This window comes from Rhinoderma darwinii, chromosome 3, assembly GCF_050947455.1.
Source record: "Rhinoderma darwinii isolate aRhiDar2 chromosome 3, aRhiDar2.hap1, whole genome shotgun sequence".
NCBI classification, from domain to species: Eukaryota; Metazoa; Chordata; class Amphibia; order Anura; family Rhinodermatidae; genus Rhinoderma; species Rhinoderma darwinii.
This window is the reverse complement of record NC_134689.1, coordinates 268,316,113-268,334,067: the sequence shown is the minus strand read 5'-3', so window position 1 is coordinate 268,334,067 and position 17,955 is coordinate 268,316,113. Positions and strand designations below refer to the sequence as shown.

The 17,955-nt window shown below is 39.5% G+C and overlaps 1 protein-coding gene across 5 annotated transcripts in view; it reads right to left on the bottom strand.

Annotated features, from left to right (window-relative positions):
- Positions 1-17,955, bottom strand: part of APBA2 (amyloid beta precursor protein binding family A member 2) — a 473,299-nt gene that overhangs the window by 17,676 nt on the left and 437,668 nt on the right. For all 5 annotated transcript variants that reach the window (XM_075857895.1, XM_075857892.1, XM_075857891.1 and 2 more), the window contains one exon: positions 12,626-12,766. In XM_075857895.1, coding sequence (XP_075714010.1) covers positions 12,626-12,766 — 141 coding nt within the window. The remainder of the gene's footprint in view (positions 1-12,625; positions 12,767-17,955) is intronic.

Here is a 17,955-nt window from a genome sequence, read left to right as displayed (position 1 = left end):
GCGTTTTGTACCTCGTGCTCTCCTGGTTTGACTTGGCTCGTTCACCACTCTGTTGCTCACGGTGTTGCCGTGGGCAACTGCCCCTTTCCCTTTGCTTTATATTCCCTTGTATGCTTGTCTTGTGCACTTACTGAGCGTAGGGACCGCCGCCCTGTTGTACCCCGTCGCCTAGGGCGGGTCGTTGCAAGTAGGCAGGGACAGAGTGGCGGGTAGATTAGGGCGCACTTGTCCGTTTCCCTACCCCTATCATTACAACAGGCTAATGTACTGGCATATAGATCTATGCCAGTACATTACAGTTACAAAATAAAAATCAAAATGATAAATCCCTTTATGGGATTAAAAAAAAAAGTAAAATGAATGTAAAAAAAAAATGAATGATAAATAAATAAATAAAAAGTAAATAAAATACACAGAAACACACATTTTTTATAATATATAAACTTTTTAAAATATAAGTCCCAAAACATGAAATAATATAGACATATTTGGTATTGCCACGACCGTAACAACCTGTACAACAAATGTATAACATTATTTATGATGATCGGTGTATGGTGTAAAAAAAAAAATATTAATACTGCAGCGGAACTGCTTTTTTTCTGCATTTTAATCTAATTAAAAATTTATAGAAATTAAACGATAATGTATTTGTACCAAAAAATGGTACATACATAAAGTACAACTCATCCCGCAAAAAACAAAGTCTCATACAACTACGTCGTACAAAAAATAAAAGCGTTATGAGCGTCGGGATGCAAAGAGGGAAATATAAAAAAAATTGCTCTGTCCTCAAGGCCAAAATTGGCCGTGTCCTTAAGGGGTTAAAGCCATCCACTGTCCCTGCTGTGACCAGCTCCTGCGGTAGGCTATTCCATAAATTCACCGTTCTCACAGTAAAGAAGGCTTGTCGCCCCTGCAGGATGAACCTTTTTTTTTCAGCCGAACGGAGGGCCCCCTTGTCTTTTGAGGGAGTTTTACAAGGAACACATTTTCACCATATTTTCTGCACAGGCCATTTATATACAAATGTATCCTGTCCCCACTCCTTAAATGTCTCTTCTCAAGACTAAATACATTTAATGATAATGGCAGGATGTACAGTATCACGTAATGGCAGCAGAGTGAAAGAACACATGAATTAAGTGTGCGCACCTAAAAACAAATTAATCTCAAAGCTTTAGATAGCACATAGGACAGAGTTAAAAACATTTAAAAACAAATATTGAACTTGGGATCCATTGTATAGATGGTCCCACTGAGGTACACGGCCCTAATAAAGCATCAGAAGAAACAGGTGTCACACTTATAATATAAATTAAGTAACACCACAACTTATCATAAATAGTAGATATAAATAAGACAAAACCTTCATGTATTGGCACTACTTAACCCCTTAATGACCAGCCTATTTTAAACCTTAATGACCAAGCAATTTTTTAAGTTTTTCCATCGTTGCATTCCAAGAGCTATAACCTTTTTATTTTTGCGCCGACATAGCTGTATAAGGTCTTGTTTTTTGCGGGACAAGTTGTATTTTTTAATAGCACCATTTTGGGGGGCATATTATTTATTGATTAACTTTTATTAACTTTTTTTTGGGGGGGAATAGAAAAAAAACTGAAATTTCGCCACCCTTTTTCATGTCTTAAATCTATGCCATTTACCGTGTGATATAAATAACACAATAACTTTATTCAGCGGGTTGTTACGATTGCAACAATACCAAATTTGTATAGTTTTTGTATGTTTTACTACTTTTACACAGTAAAAACGCTTTTTTTTCAAAATTATTTGTTTTTGTGTCTCCATATTTGAAGAGCCGTAATGTTTTTATTTTTTTGCCGATGCGGTTGTATGAGGGCGTTTTTTTTGCGGGAAGACTTGTAGTTTTTATTGGTACCATTTTGGAGTAGATGCGACTTTTTGATAACTTTTTATAAAAAAAATTTTAAGTCAGGATTCACAGAAAACAGCAATTTTTCCATAGTTTTTTATTACATTTTTTACGGCGTTCACCGTGCGGGTTAAATAATGTAATAGATTTATAGTCGGGGTCATTACGGATGCGGCGATACCAAATATGTGTAACTTTTTTACTTTATTTTGTTTTTTTAATAGTAAAGCATTTTGTAAGGGGAAAAGCAGGGTTTTTCATTTTTTTTTAAATTAACTTTATTAAACTTTTTTTTTACTTTTTTACTAGTCCCACTAGGTGACTTTAATATGCGATTATCAGATCGCTATTATAATACACTGCAATACTTTTGTATTGCAGTGTATTACTGTCTGTCCGTTTAACACGGACAGGCATCTGCTAGGTCATGCCAGAGGCATGATCTAGCAGGCATTCATGACAGGCAGACCTGGGGCAGACCCGGCTGCCATAGAAGACACTGACACTCGGCGATCGTATCGCCGGGTGTCCGTGTGAGAGAGAGGGATCTCCCTCACTGTCTCTCCAAAACCATTCAGATGCGGTGCTCGCTATTGAGCACCGCATCTGAAGGGTTAAACGGGTGAGATCGATACTAAAATCGATCTCACACGTCAGAGCAGGGACGCCCCCAGCCCTCAGCTTCCTCTGGCAGCTGAGAGAAGGGAGATTTGACAGCTCCCTGCTCTGTTTACTTTATCCTGATGCAGTGCCGTAAAAAGGCATATGCATCAGAATAAAGCCCGTTAGTGGCCGCCGTTAAAAGGCGTATTGGCGGTCACTTACGGGTTAAATATGTGTTTCAAATAAAATCAATACCTTAACCCCTTAACGACATACAACGTATTATTATGTCGCTGTGGTTAAGTACTTAACGCAACACAATGTATGGGTACGTTGTGTTTCTGGTGCGGGCTCAGAAGCTGAGCCCACATCATCGCCAGCGGGTGTCAGGTGTATATTACAGCTGACACACTGCTGCATGGCCAGGACCGAAGCTAGCCTCCGATTCGGTCGATTAACCCCTTAGATGCAGCTTAGATGGTGTTTCCTAGCAGATGGGAAGCCCGCAATGCAAATCGCGGGGTTCTGATGGCTGTTCTGGCAGACCTGAGGCCCAATAATGGCCTCCTGTCTGCCAAGTACAGAAAGCCTAAAAGGTCCCGCCTGGAGGAAAAAAATGAAAACGTTAAAAAAAGTACACATATTTGGTATCGCCGCATCCGTAACGACCCAAACTATAAAACTATAATGTTATCTTTCCCGCACGGTGAATGCTGCAAAAAAAATAAAATAAAAATGAATGCCAGAATCTATATTTTTTTTATCACCACCCCTCCCAAAACATGGAATAAAAAGTGTTCAAAAAGTCGCATGTACCCCAAAATAGTCCCAATAAAAACTACAATTAGTCCCGCAAAAAACAAGCCCTTACACAGCTTTTTTGACTGAAAAATAAAAAAGTTATGGCTCTCAGAATATGGTGACACAAAAAATAAATAAATAAAAAAAAGTGATTTTGTTGTGCAGACGCTGCAAAATGTAAAAAAAATAATAATATACATATGGTATCGTCGTAATCGTATAGACCCCGCAGAATAAAGTAAAATTGTCATTTATAGCCCATGGTTGACACTGTAAAAAAAAAAAAATAGAATAAAAAACTGTGTCAGAATTACTGGTTTTTGGCCACCCTTCTTCCCTTCTTTGGAAACTTCTTCCATATAAGTACTCATGAAATTTCTTTACTCCTGCCACAATGGCTGAAGCGTCCCTATCAATTTGTGCATGGTTTCTTTCTGTAGTACTCATTGATCTTGAATAGTAAGCAATAGGAGCTTCATGTCCTCCATTAACCCCTAGGCGCACCACGACGCAACTGTACGTTCATGTAGCCAGTGTCTTAGCGCACAGGGACGTACAGTTACTGCGTTGTTCCCGGTGCACACTGTCAGCGACAGTGTGCACCGGGAACCGGGAGGCTAGCTGTCCCTGACAGCTGACACTCCACTGTATGCCGATCAGCAGCTTATTTCCGCTGATTTCGGCAATTAACCCTTTAAATTCGGCGATCGATTACAATCGCCGCATTTTAGGGGTTTCTAGCACGTCGGCAGACCTCACAATGAAATCGTGAGGTTTGCAGATGGCTAGCATGGCGATCGGAGGCCAAGTAATGGCCAACGTGTCTGCCATGTACGGAAGCCTATCAGGACCAGGCTCCTGATAGACTTCCTGTCAGAGTGAAAGGACGTCACTGCCGTTCGCGATGCACACTGTCGGGGACAATGTCTGTGACAGTGTCGGTGACAGTGTGCATCGGGAACCGGGAGGTCAGCTGTCCCTGACAGCTGACACTCCACTGTTGCCGATCAGCGGCTCATTGCAGCTGATTTTGGCAATTAACCCGTTACATGCGGGGCTCGATTGCGATCTCCGCATGTAGGGGGTTTGTAGCACATCAGCAGCCCCCATGATGCAAATGTGGGGGCTACTGATGCTTGTGATGGCACCCGGGGGCCAGACAACGGCCTCTGTGTCTGCCATGTATGGAAGCCTATGAGGATCAGCCTCTGGCTGATCCTCGTATACTAACTGTCAGAGTGACTGTGACTGTGACTGTGACAATTGGAATACGTTACACTACCTAGGTAGTGTAATGTATTCTAGCAGCAATCAAAGCTGCAGGTAAAAAAAGAAAGTGTAAAAAGTAAAGAAAAAAGTAAAAAAAAAAGTTAATAAAAATGTTTTACAAAAGGGTAAAAATAAAAGATTTTTTTTCCTATAATAAGTCACTTATTATAGGGAAAAAATGAAACCGTTAAAAAACAGTACACATATTTGGTATCACCGTGTTCGTAACAACCCAATCTATAAAACTATAATGTTATTTTTACCGCACGGTGAACGCCGCAAAAAAAATAAAAATAAAAACAATGCTAGAATCACTATTTTTTGGTCACCACCCCTCCCAAAATATAGACTAAAAAGTGATCAAAAAGTCGCATGTACCCGAAAATAGTACCAATAAAAACTACAAACCGTCCTGCAAAAAACAAGCCCTTACACAGCTTTTTTGACTGAAGATTAAAAAAGTTACGGCTCTCAGAATATGGTGACAGAAAATAAATAATTTTATAAAAAAGTGATTTTATTGTGCAAAAGATAAAAAAAAACTATATACATATGGTACGGCCGTAATCGGATCGACCTGCAAATAAAGTAAAATTGTCATTTATAGCGCATTATGAACGGCGTAAGAAATAAAGAATTTAAAACACCAAAATCACGGTTTTTGGTCACCAAAGCTCTAAATAAAATGTAATAAAAAGTGATTAAAAAGTTGCATGTACCAAAAAATGGTACCAATAAAAACTACAGCTTGTCCTGCCAAAAATAAGCCCTCACATTGCTCAATTCATGGAAAAATAAAAAAGTTATGGCGTTTGGAAGGCGGGGAGTGAAAAACTAATATTGAAAAACAAAAAAGGATCAGTCCTGCAAAAGTTAATTAATTTCTATTAAAAAAATAAATTATTACCACATGTGGGGTATTGTCATACTCGGGAAAGATTGCGTTACAAATTTAGGGCGACTTTTTCTCCTTTACCCCTTGTGAAAATGAAAAAATTCAACATTTTAGTGGACAAAAATGTTTATATTAATTTTCACGGCCTAATTCTACTAAATTCTGCAAAAAACCTGTGTGGTATAAATGCTTACTATACCCCTAGAAAAATTCCTTGAGGGGTGTAGTTTCCCAAATGGGATCACTTTTGGGGTGTTTCCACTGTTTTGTTCCCTCCAGGGCGTTGCAATCGCGACATGGCACTAAAAACCAATCCAGCAAAATCTGCGCTCCAAAATCCAAATGGTGCTCCTTCCCTTCTGAGCGCTGCCGTGGGTCCAAACAGCAGTTTATTACCACATATGGGGTATTTCCATAATCGGAAGAAGATGCTTTACAAATGTTGTGCTGCATTTTCTTCTATATTCCTTGTAAATATTAAACATTTCTAGGTTTTTTCATTTTCACAGACTAACTCTAATAAATATAGCAAAATACCTGTGGGGTCAAAGTGCTAACTATACCCCTAGATAAATTCCTTGAGGGGTCTAGTTTCCAAAATGGGGTCACTTTTGGGGAGTTTCCACTGTTTTGGCACCACAAAACCTCTTCAAACCCGACATGGTGCCTAAAATATAATCTAAAAATAAGCAGGCCCCAAAATCCACTAGGTGCTCCTTTGCTTCTGAGGCCGGTGTTTCGGTCCATTAGGGCACTAGGGCCACATGTGGGATATTCCTAAAAACTGCAGGACCTGGGCAATAAATATTGAGTTGTATTTCTCTGGTAAAACCTTCTGTGTTACACAAATTTTTTTATTACAAATTCATTTCGGCAAAAAATAGAGAAATTTGTAAATTTCCCCTCTACATTGTTTAATTTCCTATGAAACGCCTAAAGGGTTAATAAACTTTCTGAATGCTGTTTTGAATACTTTGAGGGGTGCAGTTTTTTAAATGGGGTGATTTATTGAGGGATTCTAATATATAAGGCCCTCAAAACCAGTGGCGGATTATCATTAGGGCGTTTCGGGCGGTCGCCCGGGGCCCAAGACTGCCAGGGGGCCCAAGGAGCCTATGACCGCCCGAACCCCCTCATGCCCAGTGGCGTCGCTAGCACCGGAGGGAGCCCCGGTGCCAGGACCGCACCTGTCAGGCGAGGGGAGCTTTGCTTCTACTTAGCAGCCGTGGTCTGTGCTGCTTTAGAAGCTCCCCCTCCAGCCCCCCTTCCCTGCTCTAAACATCTCTGCTGCTAGCTGTCGGGACATGGGGGAGGGGAGACTGTCGGCGGGCTCTGTGCTGTGAGCAGGAGAAGAGCTGCAGTGAAGACATAAAAGGTAAGTGCATGTGTGTTTAATATCCATATTCATGTGTGTTTAATGTCCATATTCATGTATGTTTAATGTCCATATTCATGTATGTTTAATGTCCATATTCATGTATGTTTAATGTCCATATTCATGTATGTTTAATGTCCATATTCATGTGTTTACAAGGTGTACTTTGTGTATAATGTGCATACTCGTGTATAATGTGCCTACTTAGTGTATAATGTGCATACTCGTGTGTACTTTGTGTACTATGCATACTTTGTGTATAATGTGCCTACTTTGTGTACTTTGTGCATAATGTGTGTACTTTGTGTACTGTGCGTACTTTGTGCATAATGTGCGTACTTTGTACAGTGCGTACTTTGTGCATAATGTGCGTACTTTGTGCGTACTTTGTGCATAATGTGCGTACTTTGTGCGTACTTTGTGCATAATGTGCGTACTTTGTGCATAATGTGCGTACTTTGTGCGTACTTTGTGCATAATGTGCCTACTTTGTGCATAATGTGCGTACTTTGTGCATAATGTGCGTACTTTGTGCATAATGTGCCTACTTTGTGCATAATGTGCGTACTTTGTGCATAATGTGGTACTTTGTGTACTGTGCATACTTTGTGCATAATGTGCATACTTTGTGCATAATGTGCGTACTTTGTGCATAATGTGCGTACTTTGTGCATAATGTGCCTACTTTGTGCATAATGTGCCTACTTTGTGCATAATGTGCGTACTTTGTGCATAATGTGCCTACTTTGTGCATAATGTGCGTACTTTGTGCATAATGTGGTACTTTGTGTACTGTGCATACTTTGTGCATAATGTGCATACTTTGTGCATAATGTGCATACTTTGTGCATAATGTGCCTACTTTGTGCATAATGTGCGTACTTTGTGTACTTTGTGCATAATGTGCATACTTTGTGCATAATGTGCGTACTTTGTGCATAATGTGCGTACTTTGTGCATAATGTGCCTACTTTGTGCATAATGTGCGTACTTTGTGTACTTTGTGCATAATGTGGGTACTTTGTGCATAATGTGGTACTTTGTGTACTTTGTGCATAATGTGTGTACTTTGTGCATAATGTGCGTACTTTGTGCATAATGTGGTACTTTGTGTACTGTGCATACTTTGTGCATAATGTGCGTACTTTGTGTACTTTGTGCATAATGTGCGTACTTTGTGCATAATGTGCCTACTTTGTGCATAATGTGCGTACTTTGTGTACTTTGTGCATAATGTGCGTACTTTGTGCATAATGTCCTTACTTTGTGCATAATGTGCGTACTTTGTGCATAATATGGTACTTTGTGTACTGTGCGTACTTTGTGCATAATGTGCCTACTTTGTGTACTTTGTGCATAATGTGGTACTTTGTGTACTTTGTGCATAATGTGCGTACTTTGTGCATAATGTGCCTACTTTGTGTACTTTGTGCATAATGTGCCTACTTTGTGTACTGTGTGTACTTTGTGCATAATGTGCCTACTTTGTGTACTAGTGTTTAGGTAGTGTTAGCAATAGTTACGGCGCGGCAGGGTGGTGGTGGAGAAGGGGGGCCCAAGTTTGGGTAACAGCCCAGGGCCCATGGTCTTCTTAATCCGCCACTGCTCAAAACCACTTCAGAACTGAACTAGTCCCTGTAAAAATAGCCTTTTGAATTTTTCTTGAAAATGTGAGAAATTGCTGCTAAAGTTCTAAGCTTTGTAACGTCCTAGAAAAATAAAAGAATGTTCAAAAACGATGCAAATATAAAGTACACATATGGGAAATGGTAACTAGTGACTATTTTGTGTGGTATAACTATTTAGCTTTTTTTTCCACGAATAAATATTGAATTTATCGACCAAATTTTTCCACCTGAGTGCAGCATATAATGGAGAGGGCTGCACAAACCCTGGGGCACTTTACCTTTTTTTTCTACCTCCCTCCGTTATTTAGATATCGGTGCAGTTATATATGGACCGTGCCACAGCATGAGAGTGTGCGATTGCAGTCTTTTCATCCGAACAGGCAAGGGGGCGTGTCAGTGCTACGGACAGAGCTGTGGAGTGGAGAGCACGCATGCGTGCTCCCATCGATTCGGCTCTTGCAAGAGATCAGTCGTGTATTGTCTGCCGAACTGGCAAGGGGGCGTGTCTCTGCTACGGACAGTGTAAGCACTCCCCAACTCTTACACTGTCCGTAGCACAGATACGCCCCCTTGCCAGTTCGTCAGACAAAGTACAAGACTGATCTCTCACAAGAGCTGAGGAGATGAGAGCGCACATGCGTATTTCCGTACTCCAGAGAAGTTGCTTTACAAATGTTCTTTTTTTCCTTTATTTGTTGAGAAAATTATTAATTTTGAGCTACAGCTACGTCTTATTGAAGAAAATGGATTGTTTTTATTTTCACTGCCAAATTCTAATAAATTTTACGAAACACATGTGGTGTCAAAATGCTCACTACACCCCTAGATGAATTCCTCAAGGGGTGTAGTTTCCTAAATGGAGTCACTTTTTGGGCGTTTTCATTGTTTTGGTCCCTCAGGGGCTTTGCAAATGTGACATGGCCTCCGCAAACCATTCCTGCTAAATGTGATCTCCAAAAGCCAAGTAGCGCTCTTTCTCTTCTAAGCCCTGCCGTGTGTCCAAACAGCCGTTTATGACCACATGTGGAGTATTGTTATACTCGGGAGAAAGTTCATTACAAATTTTGTGGTGCTTTTTCTCCTTTAGTCTTTGTGTAAATGAGAAAAAAATTAGCTAAACCTACATTTTCTTTGAAAAAATGGAGATTATAATTTTTCATGGTCTAATTACAATAATTCCTGCAAAAAAACTGTGGGTTCAAAAGGCTTACTATACCGCTAGATCATTTCCTCAAGGGGTGTAGTTTCCAAAATGGGGTCACTTGTGGGGGGTTTCCACTATTTTGCCCCCTCAGTGGCTTTGCAAATGTGACATGGCCTCCGCAAACCATTCTTGCTAAATTTGAGCTCCAAAAGCCAAATGGTGCTCCTTCCCTTCTAAGCCCTGCTGTGTGTCCAAACAGCAGTTTATGACCACATGTGGGGTATTGTTTTACTCAGGAGAAATTGCTTTTTATCCTTTAGACCTTATGGAAATGAGAAAAAAAATCACTAAACCTACATTTTCTTTGAAAAAATTTAGATTTTAATTTTCACGTCCTACTTCCAATAATTTCTGCAAAAAACCTGTGCAGTCAAAATACTCACTACACCCCTAGATAACTTCCTTGAGGTGTGTAGTTTCCCAAATAGGGTCACTTTTGGGGGATTTCCACTGTTTTGGCACCGCAAGAGCTCTTCAAACCTGACATGGTGCCTAAAATATATTCTAATAAAAAGAAGGCCCCAAAATCCTCTAGGTACTACTTTGCTTCTGAGGCCGGTGTTTCAGTCCAAGAGCACACTAGGGCCACATGTGGGATATTTCCTAAAACTGCAGAACCTGGGCAATAAATATTGAGGTGCATTTCTGTGTTACAAAAAAAATGGATTAAAAATGAATTTCTACAAAAAAAAAATGACATTTGTAAATTTCACTTCTACTTTGCTTTAATTCCTGTGAAACGTCTAAAGGGTTAAGAAACTTTCTAAATGCTGTTTTGAATACTTTGAGGGGTGAAGTTTTTAAAATGGGGAGACTTATTGGGGGTTTCTAATATATAAAGCCCTCAAAGCCACTTCACAACTGAACACTGTAAAAATAGCTTTTAAAAATTTTCTTGAAAATGTGAGAAATTGCTGCTAAAGTTCAAAGCCTTGTAACGTCCTAGAAAAATAAAATGATATTCAAAAAATGATGCCAATCTAAAGTAGACATATGGGGGATGTTAATTAGCAATAATTTAGTGTGGTATAATTACCTGTCTTACAAGCAGATACATTTAAATTGAGAAAAATTATAATTTTTGCAATTTTTCGCAAAATTTTGGTGTTTTTTACAATTAAATATTGAACGTATCGAGCAAATTTTGCCAGTAACATAAAGTCCAATGTGTCACGAGAAAATTATCTCAGAATCGCTTGGATATGTAAAAGCATTCTGGAGATATTACCACATAAAGTGAAACATGTAAGATTTGAAAAATGAGGCTCTGTCAGGAAGGTCAAAAGTGGCCAAAGAGGGAAGGGGTTAAAAGCCATATATATTTATGTATATATATATATATATATATATATATATATATATATATATATATATATACATATATATATATATCTATCAAGATATATCAGGCTGAAAAATACCTGGTCGATAGGTCAACATGGCGGCTAGAAAATCGCTCATGACGACAGAGTATTACTTTTAGCCCTCTTTGCATTTGGCAGCTGGGTATTTAAAATGAGTACAGAATACATACAGCTAGGCTGTCACTGACAGTATCCTGCTGCATCATTCCCAGCAGGAGAAGACAGAGATCCTAGTTAGGCAGAGAGATTACACAAGGGCTTTCAGATAATCACAGTTTTGTGTGCTCCTACATCAATCTCTATTAGCTGGGATGAATATCGGAACAAAAAGCTCGCAGGTAGCTTCCTGCTAGTAGAGAATACATTGCAGGAGTGTTTGGGAGGTTAGTACATGGGGGAAAAGGGGTGGTACTGTCTGGACTACTGGAGAGAGTAGGACGGCACTGCTGTGACAACTGGGAGAGGATGCACAGCTGTGATTACTGGGGAGGAAGACACAGCTGTGACTACTGGGGGGAGGCAATGCTGTGACTTCTGAAGGAGGCCCTGCTTTGACTATTGGAGGAGAGGGGGAAGGGACAGGGTAATCTGTAGTTGATATGCAAGGACGTATTCACAAATATCAGTATCAGTGTTTTGTTTTTGTTGTTTACAATACTCAGATTGGGTCCAACAAGGTGGGAGGGTACAATGTCACCTTTATTCTTTTCCATTGTGGATCAAAACTAAACTTTGGGGGAAAAAAGGGGACACACATCTACACGTATGTCTACATGTAATTACAATTAAAATTCAAATATTGTAGACTGTTTTTTTCTACTTAGTGTTATATTTGCAGTCACTCATTTCCCCTGCCTATAAATCATACAGATGACCCTGACATGCCACCTATTGATTTTATAGAATCTATATGGCCACACATGAATAAGAAAATTATAGCAACCTTGTCTATCCTCCCTTATCGCAATAAACCATATAAAACAGAGCTGCAGGAGAAATGGAGCTGTGAAATAAATGGGTTTTATATATATATATATATATATTTTTTTTTAAATCTAAAATCCTTTCTTCTTCGCTGCTTTTGAATATCAATATATCTCATCAATGAAACATCTAAAATAAAATGTTCAAAGCCCTGGGCCACATAATGCAGCTGAACACGGGATATCAGAGCTGCAGATACTGACTTGTATATCTAATGTTTTCATATCTGTCTAAAGCAGCTCACAAATGAATGAATATATTCATAGGGGTTAACATCTCAATTCATTGCAGCGGATAGTTAATTCTTATGTCCGCTGCCCCCTAACCAGGATGGGAATATTACAGCCACATTAACAATAGTCAAGCAGTATGTACCCTGCCGTGTAAATAGGATCCATTATATCTCTTTGCACAGAGAATGCTCCCAGCAAAATTGCAAACAATAAAATCTTTACACATTCCAGTAACCTCACATCCTCAAAAAGGCAAATATAAAATGTGTATTTAAAGATGCGCCAATGACTGGAAAGCATTGATCAGCTATGAATGCTGGCTGACTTGTGTTGTAATAACATAGCTGAACCACAAAGAGCAAGAGTTCTTACCTCCCCTACTGAATTGGAGAGTGCCTGGACTATCTTTTCATGAGCTGTGGCCACCACACTTTGTCCATTGATTTCAATAATGCGATGTCCGACCCTTACTCCCCCTCTTTCGGCAATTCCTCCCCTCATAAGACTGCAGATCTACAAGGACAGATCAAGGGAAAAATAAATAAATTTTTCACAGTCAATGTAACTCTTGTGGCAAATCTTCCATCATTTAGTTGTGTTACATATAATTCAAGATTACTATAATAAAATAAATCAAATACTGTATTTAATACACACTATGAATTTACTTGGAACGCATACGACCAATGAGCCTCCTACTATGATAAACTGTAGGTGCACATATAGAGCCAGCACTTTTTTGGTTGATAAGGCAACATTCACACTAGAGATATTGTCCTGCTCAGGCATCACTTTTTTCATATTTTTCTAGATAATTTGTGTAAATCATACATTATGATTAACTGTCATTTGTTTTGTTTTTTTTAGACCAAATTACAATATCAATGGGAAGCTGAATGGGAAACACATTCTGAACATCAAAGACGTACTGTATGGAAAAGGTGTTAGAAGAACAGAGCTCCTTGACATATTTTAATTAGATTTTTTGTCATATGCTACTTTATTATTAATATTTAATATTGAAGATTAATTTGTTTCCAATGAAATACAGTGGGGTCCAGATGTGGGGTGGGTACATGCAGGATTTTACTTAGATGAATATATAATTAATATATAGCTCACTTCCTAGTAACTTGAGATACTTATCCAAACTTTCTGCAAACAGGCTCTCCCTCATAAATCCCTCTTCACTAACTCTTTTATAACACTGACCTCCACAGAGCTAATTCGGGCCTGTTTAACCTTTGTCTATGATAAATGAGTCTAAGATTATATTCAAATGCAGATTTTTTTGCAGAGACTTCTGAGGCTCTCCCCTTCATCTGAATGTGGCTTGAAGAAATCCATGCACATACTGCAGAAACAGCCCTGGACCACCTCCACTGCAAATAGTGACGTAATACTGATAGTGCCACGTATAAAATTGTATCATGTAGACAGTGCCCCCCTAAGTGCCCCATATAATGTTGTGCCATAAATAGTGCCCCATGTAAATGTGTGCCATTGAGAGCAGGCCCCCAATAAATAGTGAGCAGTTTACAATAATTACCTATCCTATTCGAATTAGGAGTCCAGTGCTGCCACTACTTGCCCCCTGCCGCCATCAGTGTCACCCTGGCCGATATCATGACAATATTACAGCAATGTGGCAATGCAGAGGGCTGAAGAGGCTGCCCCCACAGAGCAGACCCCCAAATTAATTCAGACCCCAGATCAAACCCTTACATTAAAATCAATTTCAGGACCTTGCGTGTATATATATATATATATATATATATATATATATATATATATATATATATACTGTATATACATATATATACTGTATATTTTATTTTTTTTAGGACAAAATACGGCCCTAACTACGCGCACACCTCCAGTGTCTAGGGCACAATAGGGCCCTAGATAAGTAATGTATAAGAAATTAAGTGTTGTGTATTATGTACTCAAAACTGCTTGCACATGTGGATGTTAAATGCAGTCTTCGTGGATCAAAGATCTTATAATCAGTGATAATTATCTAAAAAAAAAAATTATGTAGGAAATAAAAAAAAAGACACATTAAATCTCAGCCTGATTGCGTCTTTGCATCATCAAAATGGTAAAAAGCACTTAATTAAGGAAAGAATAGTCAAAACATTGATGTTTTAACTCATTTCTAAAGAGCTGCTGATAAAGCCTTTCCTTGAGACTATAGAATTGAAGGTTAGAAAGTAATTCTAATTCAAAAGAACACTTGGGAGATATTTTTTGTTGCAGCTTCTACTGCAGAGTGCTACTTACAGTCCACCAAACACTCTCCCTTTGACCAAAACCAGTGTCAAGGTGTAGTGAGCACTGATCACCTAGAATTTAAAGGATACTGGACCCACAGCACGTAGGAAAAAAGATGAAAGGAGAGAAAGGCACTAGATAAGTGTAGTAAGCTCAGACTAAATGAAAGATGAAAAACAAAAGACAATAGGTGTACGCGCAACTGAGTGAGTTGTACAAACTATAGACACAACTCTATGGCACGCTTCTCGGACTGCGGACCCATTTGCAGGGTGACAAAGCCTCAGACCACGTTGTTGACAAATGCAATAGATCCAGACAGTTCCTGTAGTGTATTGTAAAAAAATATTCCAATGCAGAAGAGACAACTCCCATTGGTGCTGCTCATGATCCCCAGAAGCAGAGAAGATATCAAGAAAGATGATTGTGGTTAAGGATTGTTTATTGATTCTTTTGCTCAACACGTTTCTACCACAAACTGGGGTCTTAGTCAGGTAATTGTGCTAGTTTGGGGTAAAATGAGTTGTACAGCAGTCAATAAAGACTCCTTAATTACGACAATCATCCCCTTAAAATCTTCTCTGCTACTGGAGATCACGAGCAGCGCCAACAGGGGTTGATTATTTTTGCACTGGAATATTTTTCTAAAATTCAAAGGGAACATCACCAGGGTAGATTCCAAATAATAAATCAAGAAAGCAGCAGCACTCAAATAGAGAAAAAAGAAGGAGCGGGTGCAAGCGATTAATCCAGATCCAAGGATTGTTCCAATAAATAAACAATATATCTCACAGCACTCCAGGTGAAAAGATAAAAAATGAAGTGATTTATTCAACCAATGTTTCAATCCCACATTGGGATTTTTTTCAAGCAGGGTAGATTCCATTTAGATTAGAGCAACTGTATGACTCCCTATCAAAGAAGAACTAGAAGGTGCAATTGCACCCACTAAAGGCCCTTTTACACCGGCGGATACTCGGCCGGTGCAGCAAGCGCCGATAAACGAGACATCGTTGATCGGCACACGCTTGCTCCAGTCACGTGGAGCTATGGATGGGGACGAGCAATCATTGCTCCCATCGCTCGTTCCCATACATTATCATGTCGGCAGTGTGTCTCCCTGTTTACACAGGGAGATCTGCTGCCGACAACGATAGTATTGAACTTTTTTAAAACGATACGACCAGCAAATCATTGAGCGTTTGCTCGTTCATCTGCTGATCGCTGCCCTTTTCACACAGGGCAAATATGAGGAACGAGCATTATATTAACACTCGTCTGCTCGATAATCATCTTGTGTAAAACCCCCTTAAGAGGTCAAGATGCCCAGAAGAAGCACCTCCTTTTCTCATGGTGACACGGAAAGAGTGGGGAAGTTGGAAAGTCTGAATGGGCTTAATCTCTTATATCTCAAGTATAAAGAGAAAAAAGTGATAAAGTATATTTAGAAGGAACTATAACACGGGTAGGCAGAATTTTTTGTATGGCGTGACGATTTAAAAAATTAAGTAGTCATATAATACAAACTGATTTCTTTCATGAAATCTTACACAAGCACTGTGTTTTCCCTAGTCCTGAAGAAACCAGTGACACTGGCACATGCTAGAGCCATCAATCAAGCCAAGAGGACTGCTTTGGGCTAGATTAAGGCTGGAGGACACTAAAGGGGCTTAGGACGCAGCGTGCCAGGCAAACATGTTCCGCGTGCCAGCTGTGACACACGTGCCATAAGTTGCTGACTCCTGAACTATAGTATTAATTACACATTAAATATGCCATCTTTAATTACATTAATAATATTTCTAATAATAGAAGTATTTTCAGTGACAGAAGTAAACTAAAGTAGACACTAAGGCATGCAAATTATTGCAAAAAATGAACAAAAGGGAAAAAAATTTAACAATGGTACAAAAATGTATTATCAGTTTCTTTGGTCATCATAGTCAGTTTGCAAAACAGTTCTCCATGTAAATGCACGCTTCTTTGTACAGTGAACACAAAAACACTGAAAAAGGCCATACTTACAAATGGACACAGCCAGGTCAGAAACGCTGATGAAGGAGAGTGAGCAGGTGCTTTAAATAATAATAGCCACTCCCACTAGTCTTGAGGGGAGTGGTGTGTGTGGTGCATGGGATGTGTATTAAGAAATAATAAATTAATAGTGTGTGTGCAAGTGTAATACGATAAGTGAAATATAGGGGGCAGTAATGAGAAGTGCCTCAATAGAAATAAATGGATAATGGGGTGCAAGTGTGTGAAACATGGAGGGATAGTGTGTACGTCATGAGGCACAACGTGTATAGCCAGGTAGAAGCCTATTTGTGACGCCTTGATAGTTCATAGAGCGGGCTACCCTGCTTGCTATGCCAAACAACAACACACCATGCTCACACACTATTCATTTATTATTTCTTAATACACATCCCATGCACCACACACACCACTCCCCTCAAGACTAGTGGGAGTGGCTATTATTATTTAAAGCACCTGCTCACTCTCCTTCATCAGCGTTTCTGACCTGGCTGTGTCCATTTGTAAGTATGGCCTTTTTCGGTGTTTTTGTATATGTCCCCTTGTTTTTATCTGTTTTCTTTGTACAGTGAATCTATATAGTCCCAGTTCTGGGTGTATGTGCAGCATACGTACCCACCTCATAGAGGTCGCCTTGTCGTGGCAGGTGGGCTCACACAATTTGATAAAAATGTGCGCTAAGAACTTCCCTATTGTAAGTAGATTTAGCAGTAATGCATATTTATGTGTTTAGTGACTGCCTCCATGATCTTGCACTCCTCCCATTCTTCCCGGGGTGATTTTAATTTGTTTAATGCTGGTTCCTACCATCCCCAAGAATATGTAGGTTGAGTCCCACTTCTGGGTGTATGTGCAGCGTAGGTTCCCACCTCATAGAGGTCGCCTTGTCGTGGCAGATGGGCTCACACAATTTGATCAAAATGTGTGCTAAGAACCTCCCAATTTGAAGTAGATTTAGCCGTAATGCATATTTATTTATATTTAGTGGCTTATGTGGCATTAGTGTTCGCAGTGTGCTGTTGCCATTTTCTTGTGTGCTGTATGAATTTGCAGTCACAGGCGTTCTTGCACCTGTATACACGTCTTGTTTCATTTTTTTGGAATGTGCTGTTCAAACTTTTGTGTTGCTTATGTGATTCATATATGTGGGGTTAGTGACTGCCACCATTTTTTGATCTTGCACTCCTCTTATTCTGCCCTGGGTGATTTTAATTTGTTTAATGCTGGTTCCCACCATCTCCAGGTATATGTAGGTTTAGTCCCAGTTCAGGGTGTATGTGCAGCGTAGGTTCCCACCCCATAGAGGTCGCCTTGTCGTGGCAGGTGGACTCACAGATTGTGATCAAATGTGTGCTAAGAACCTCCCTATTGTAAGTAGATTTAGCAGTAATGCA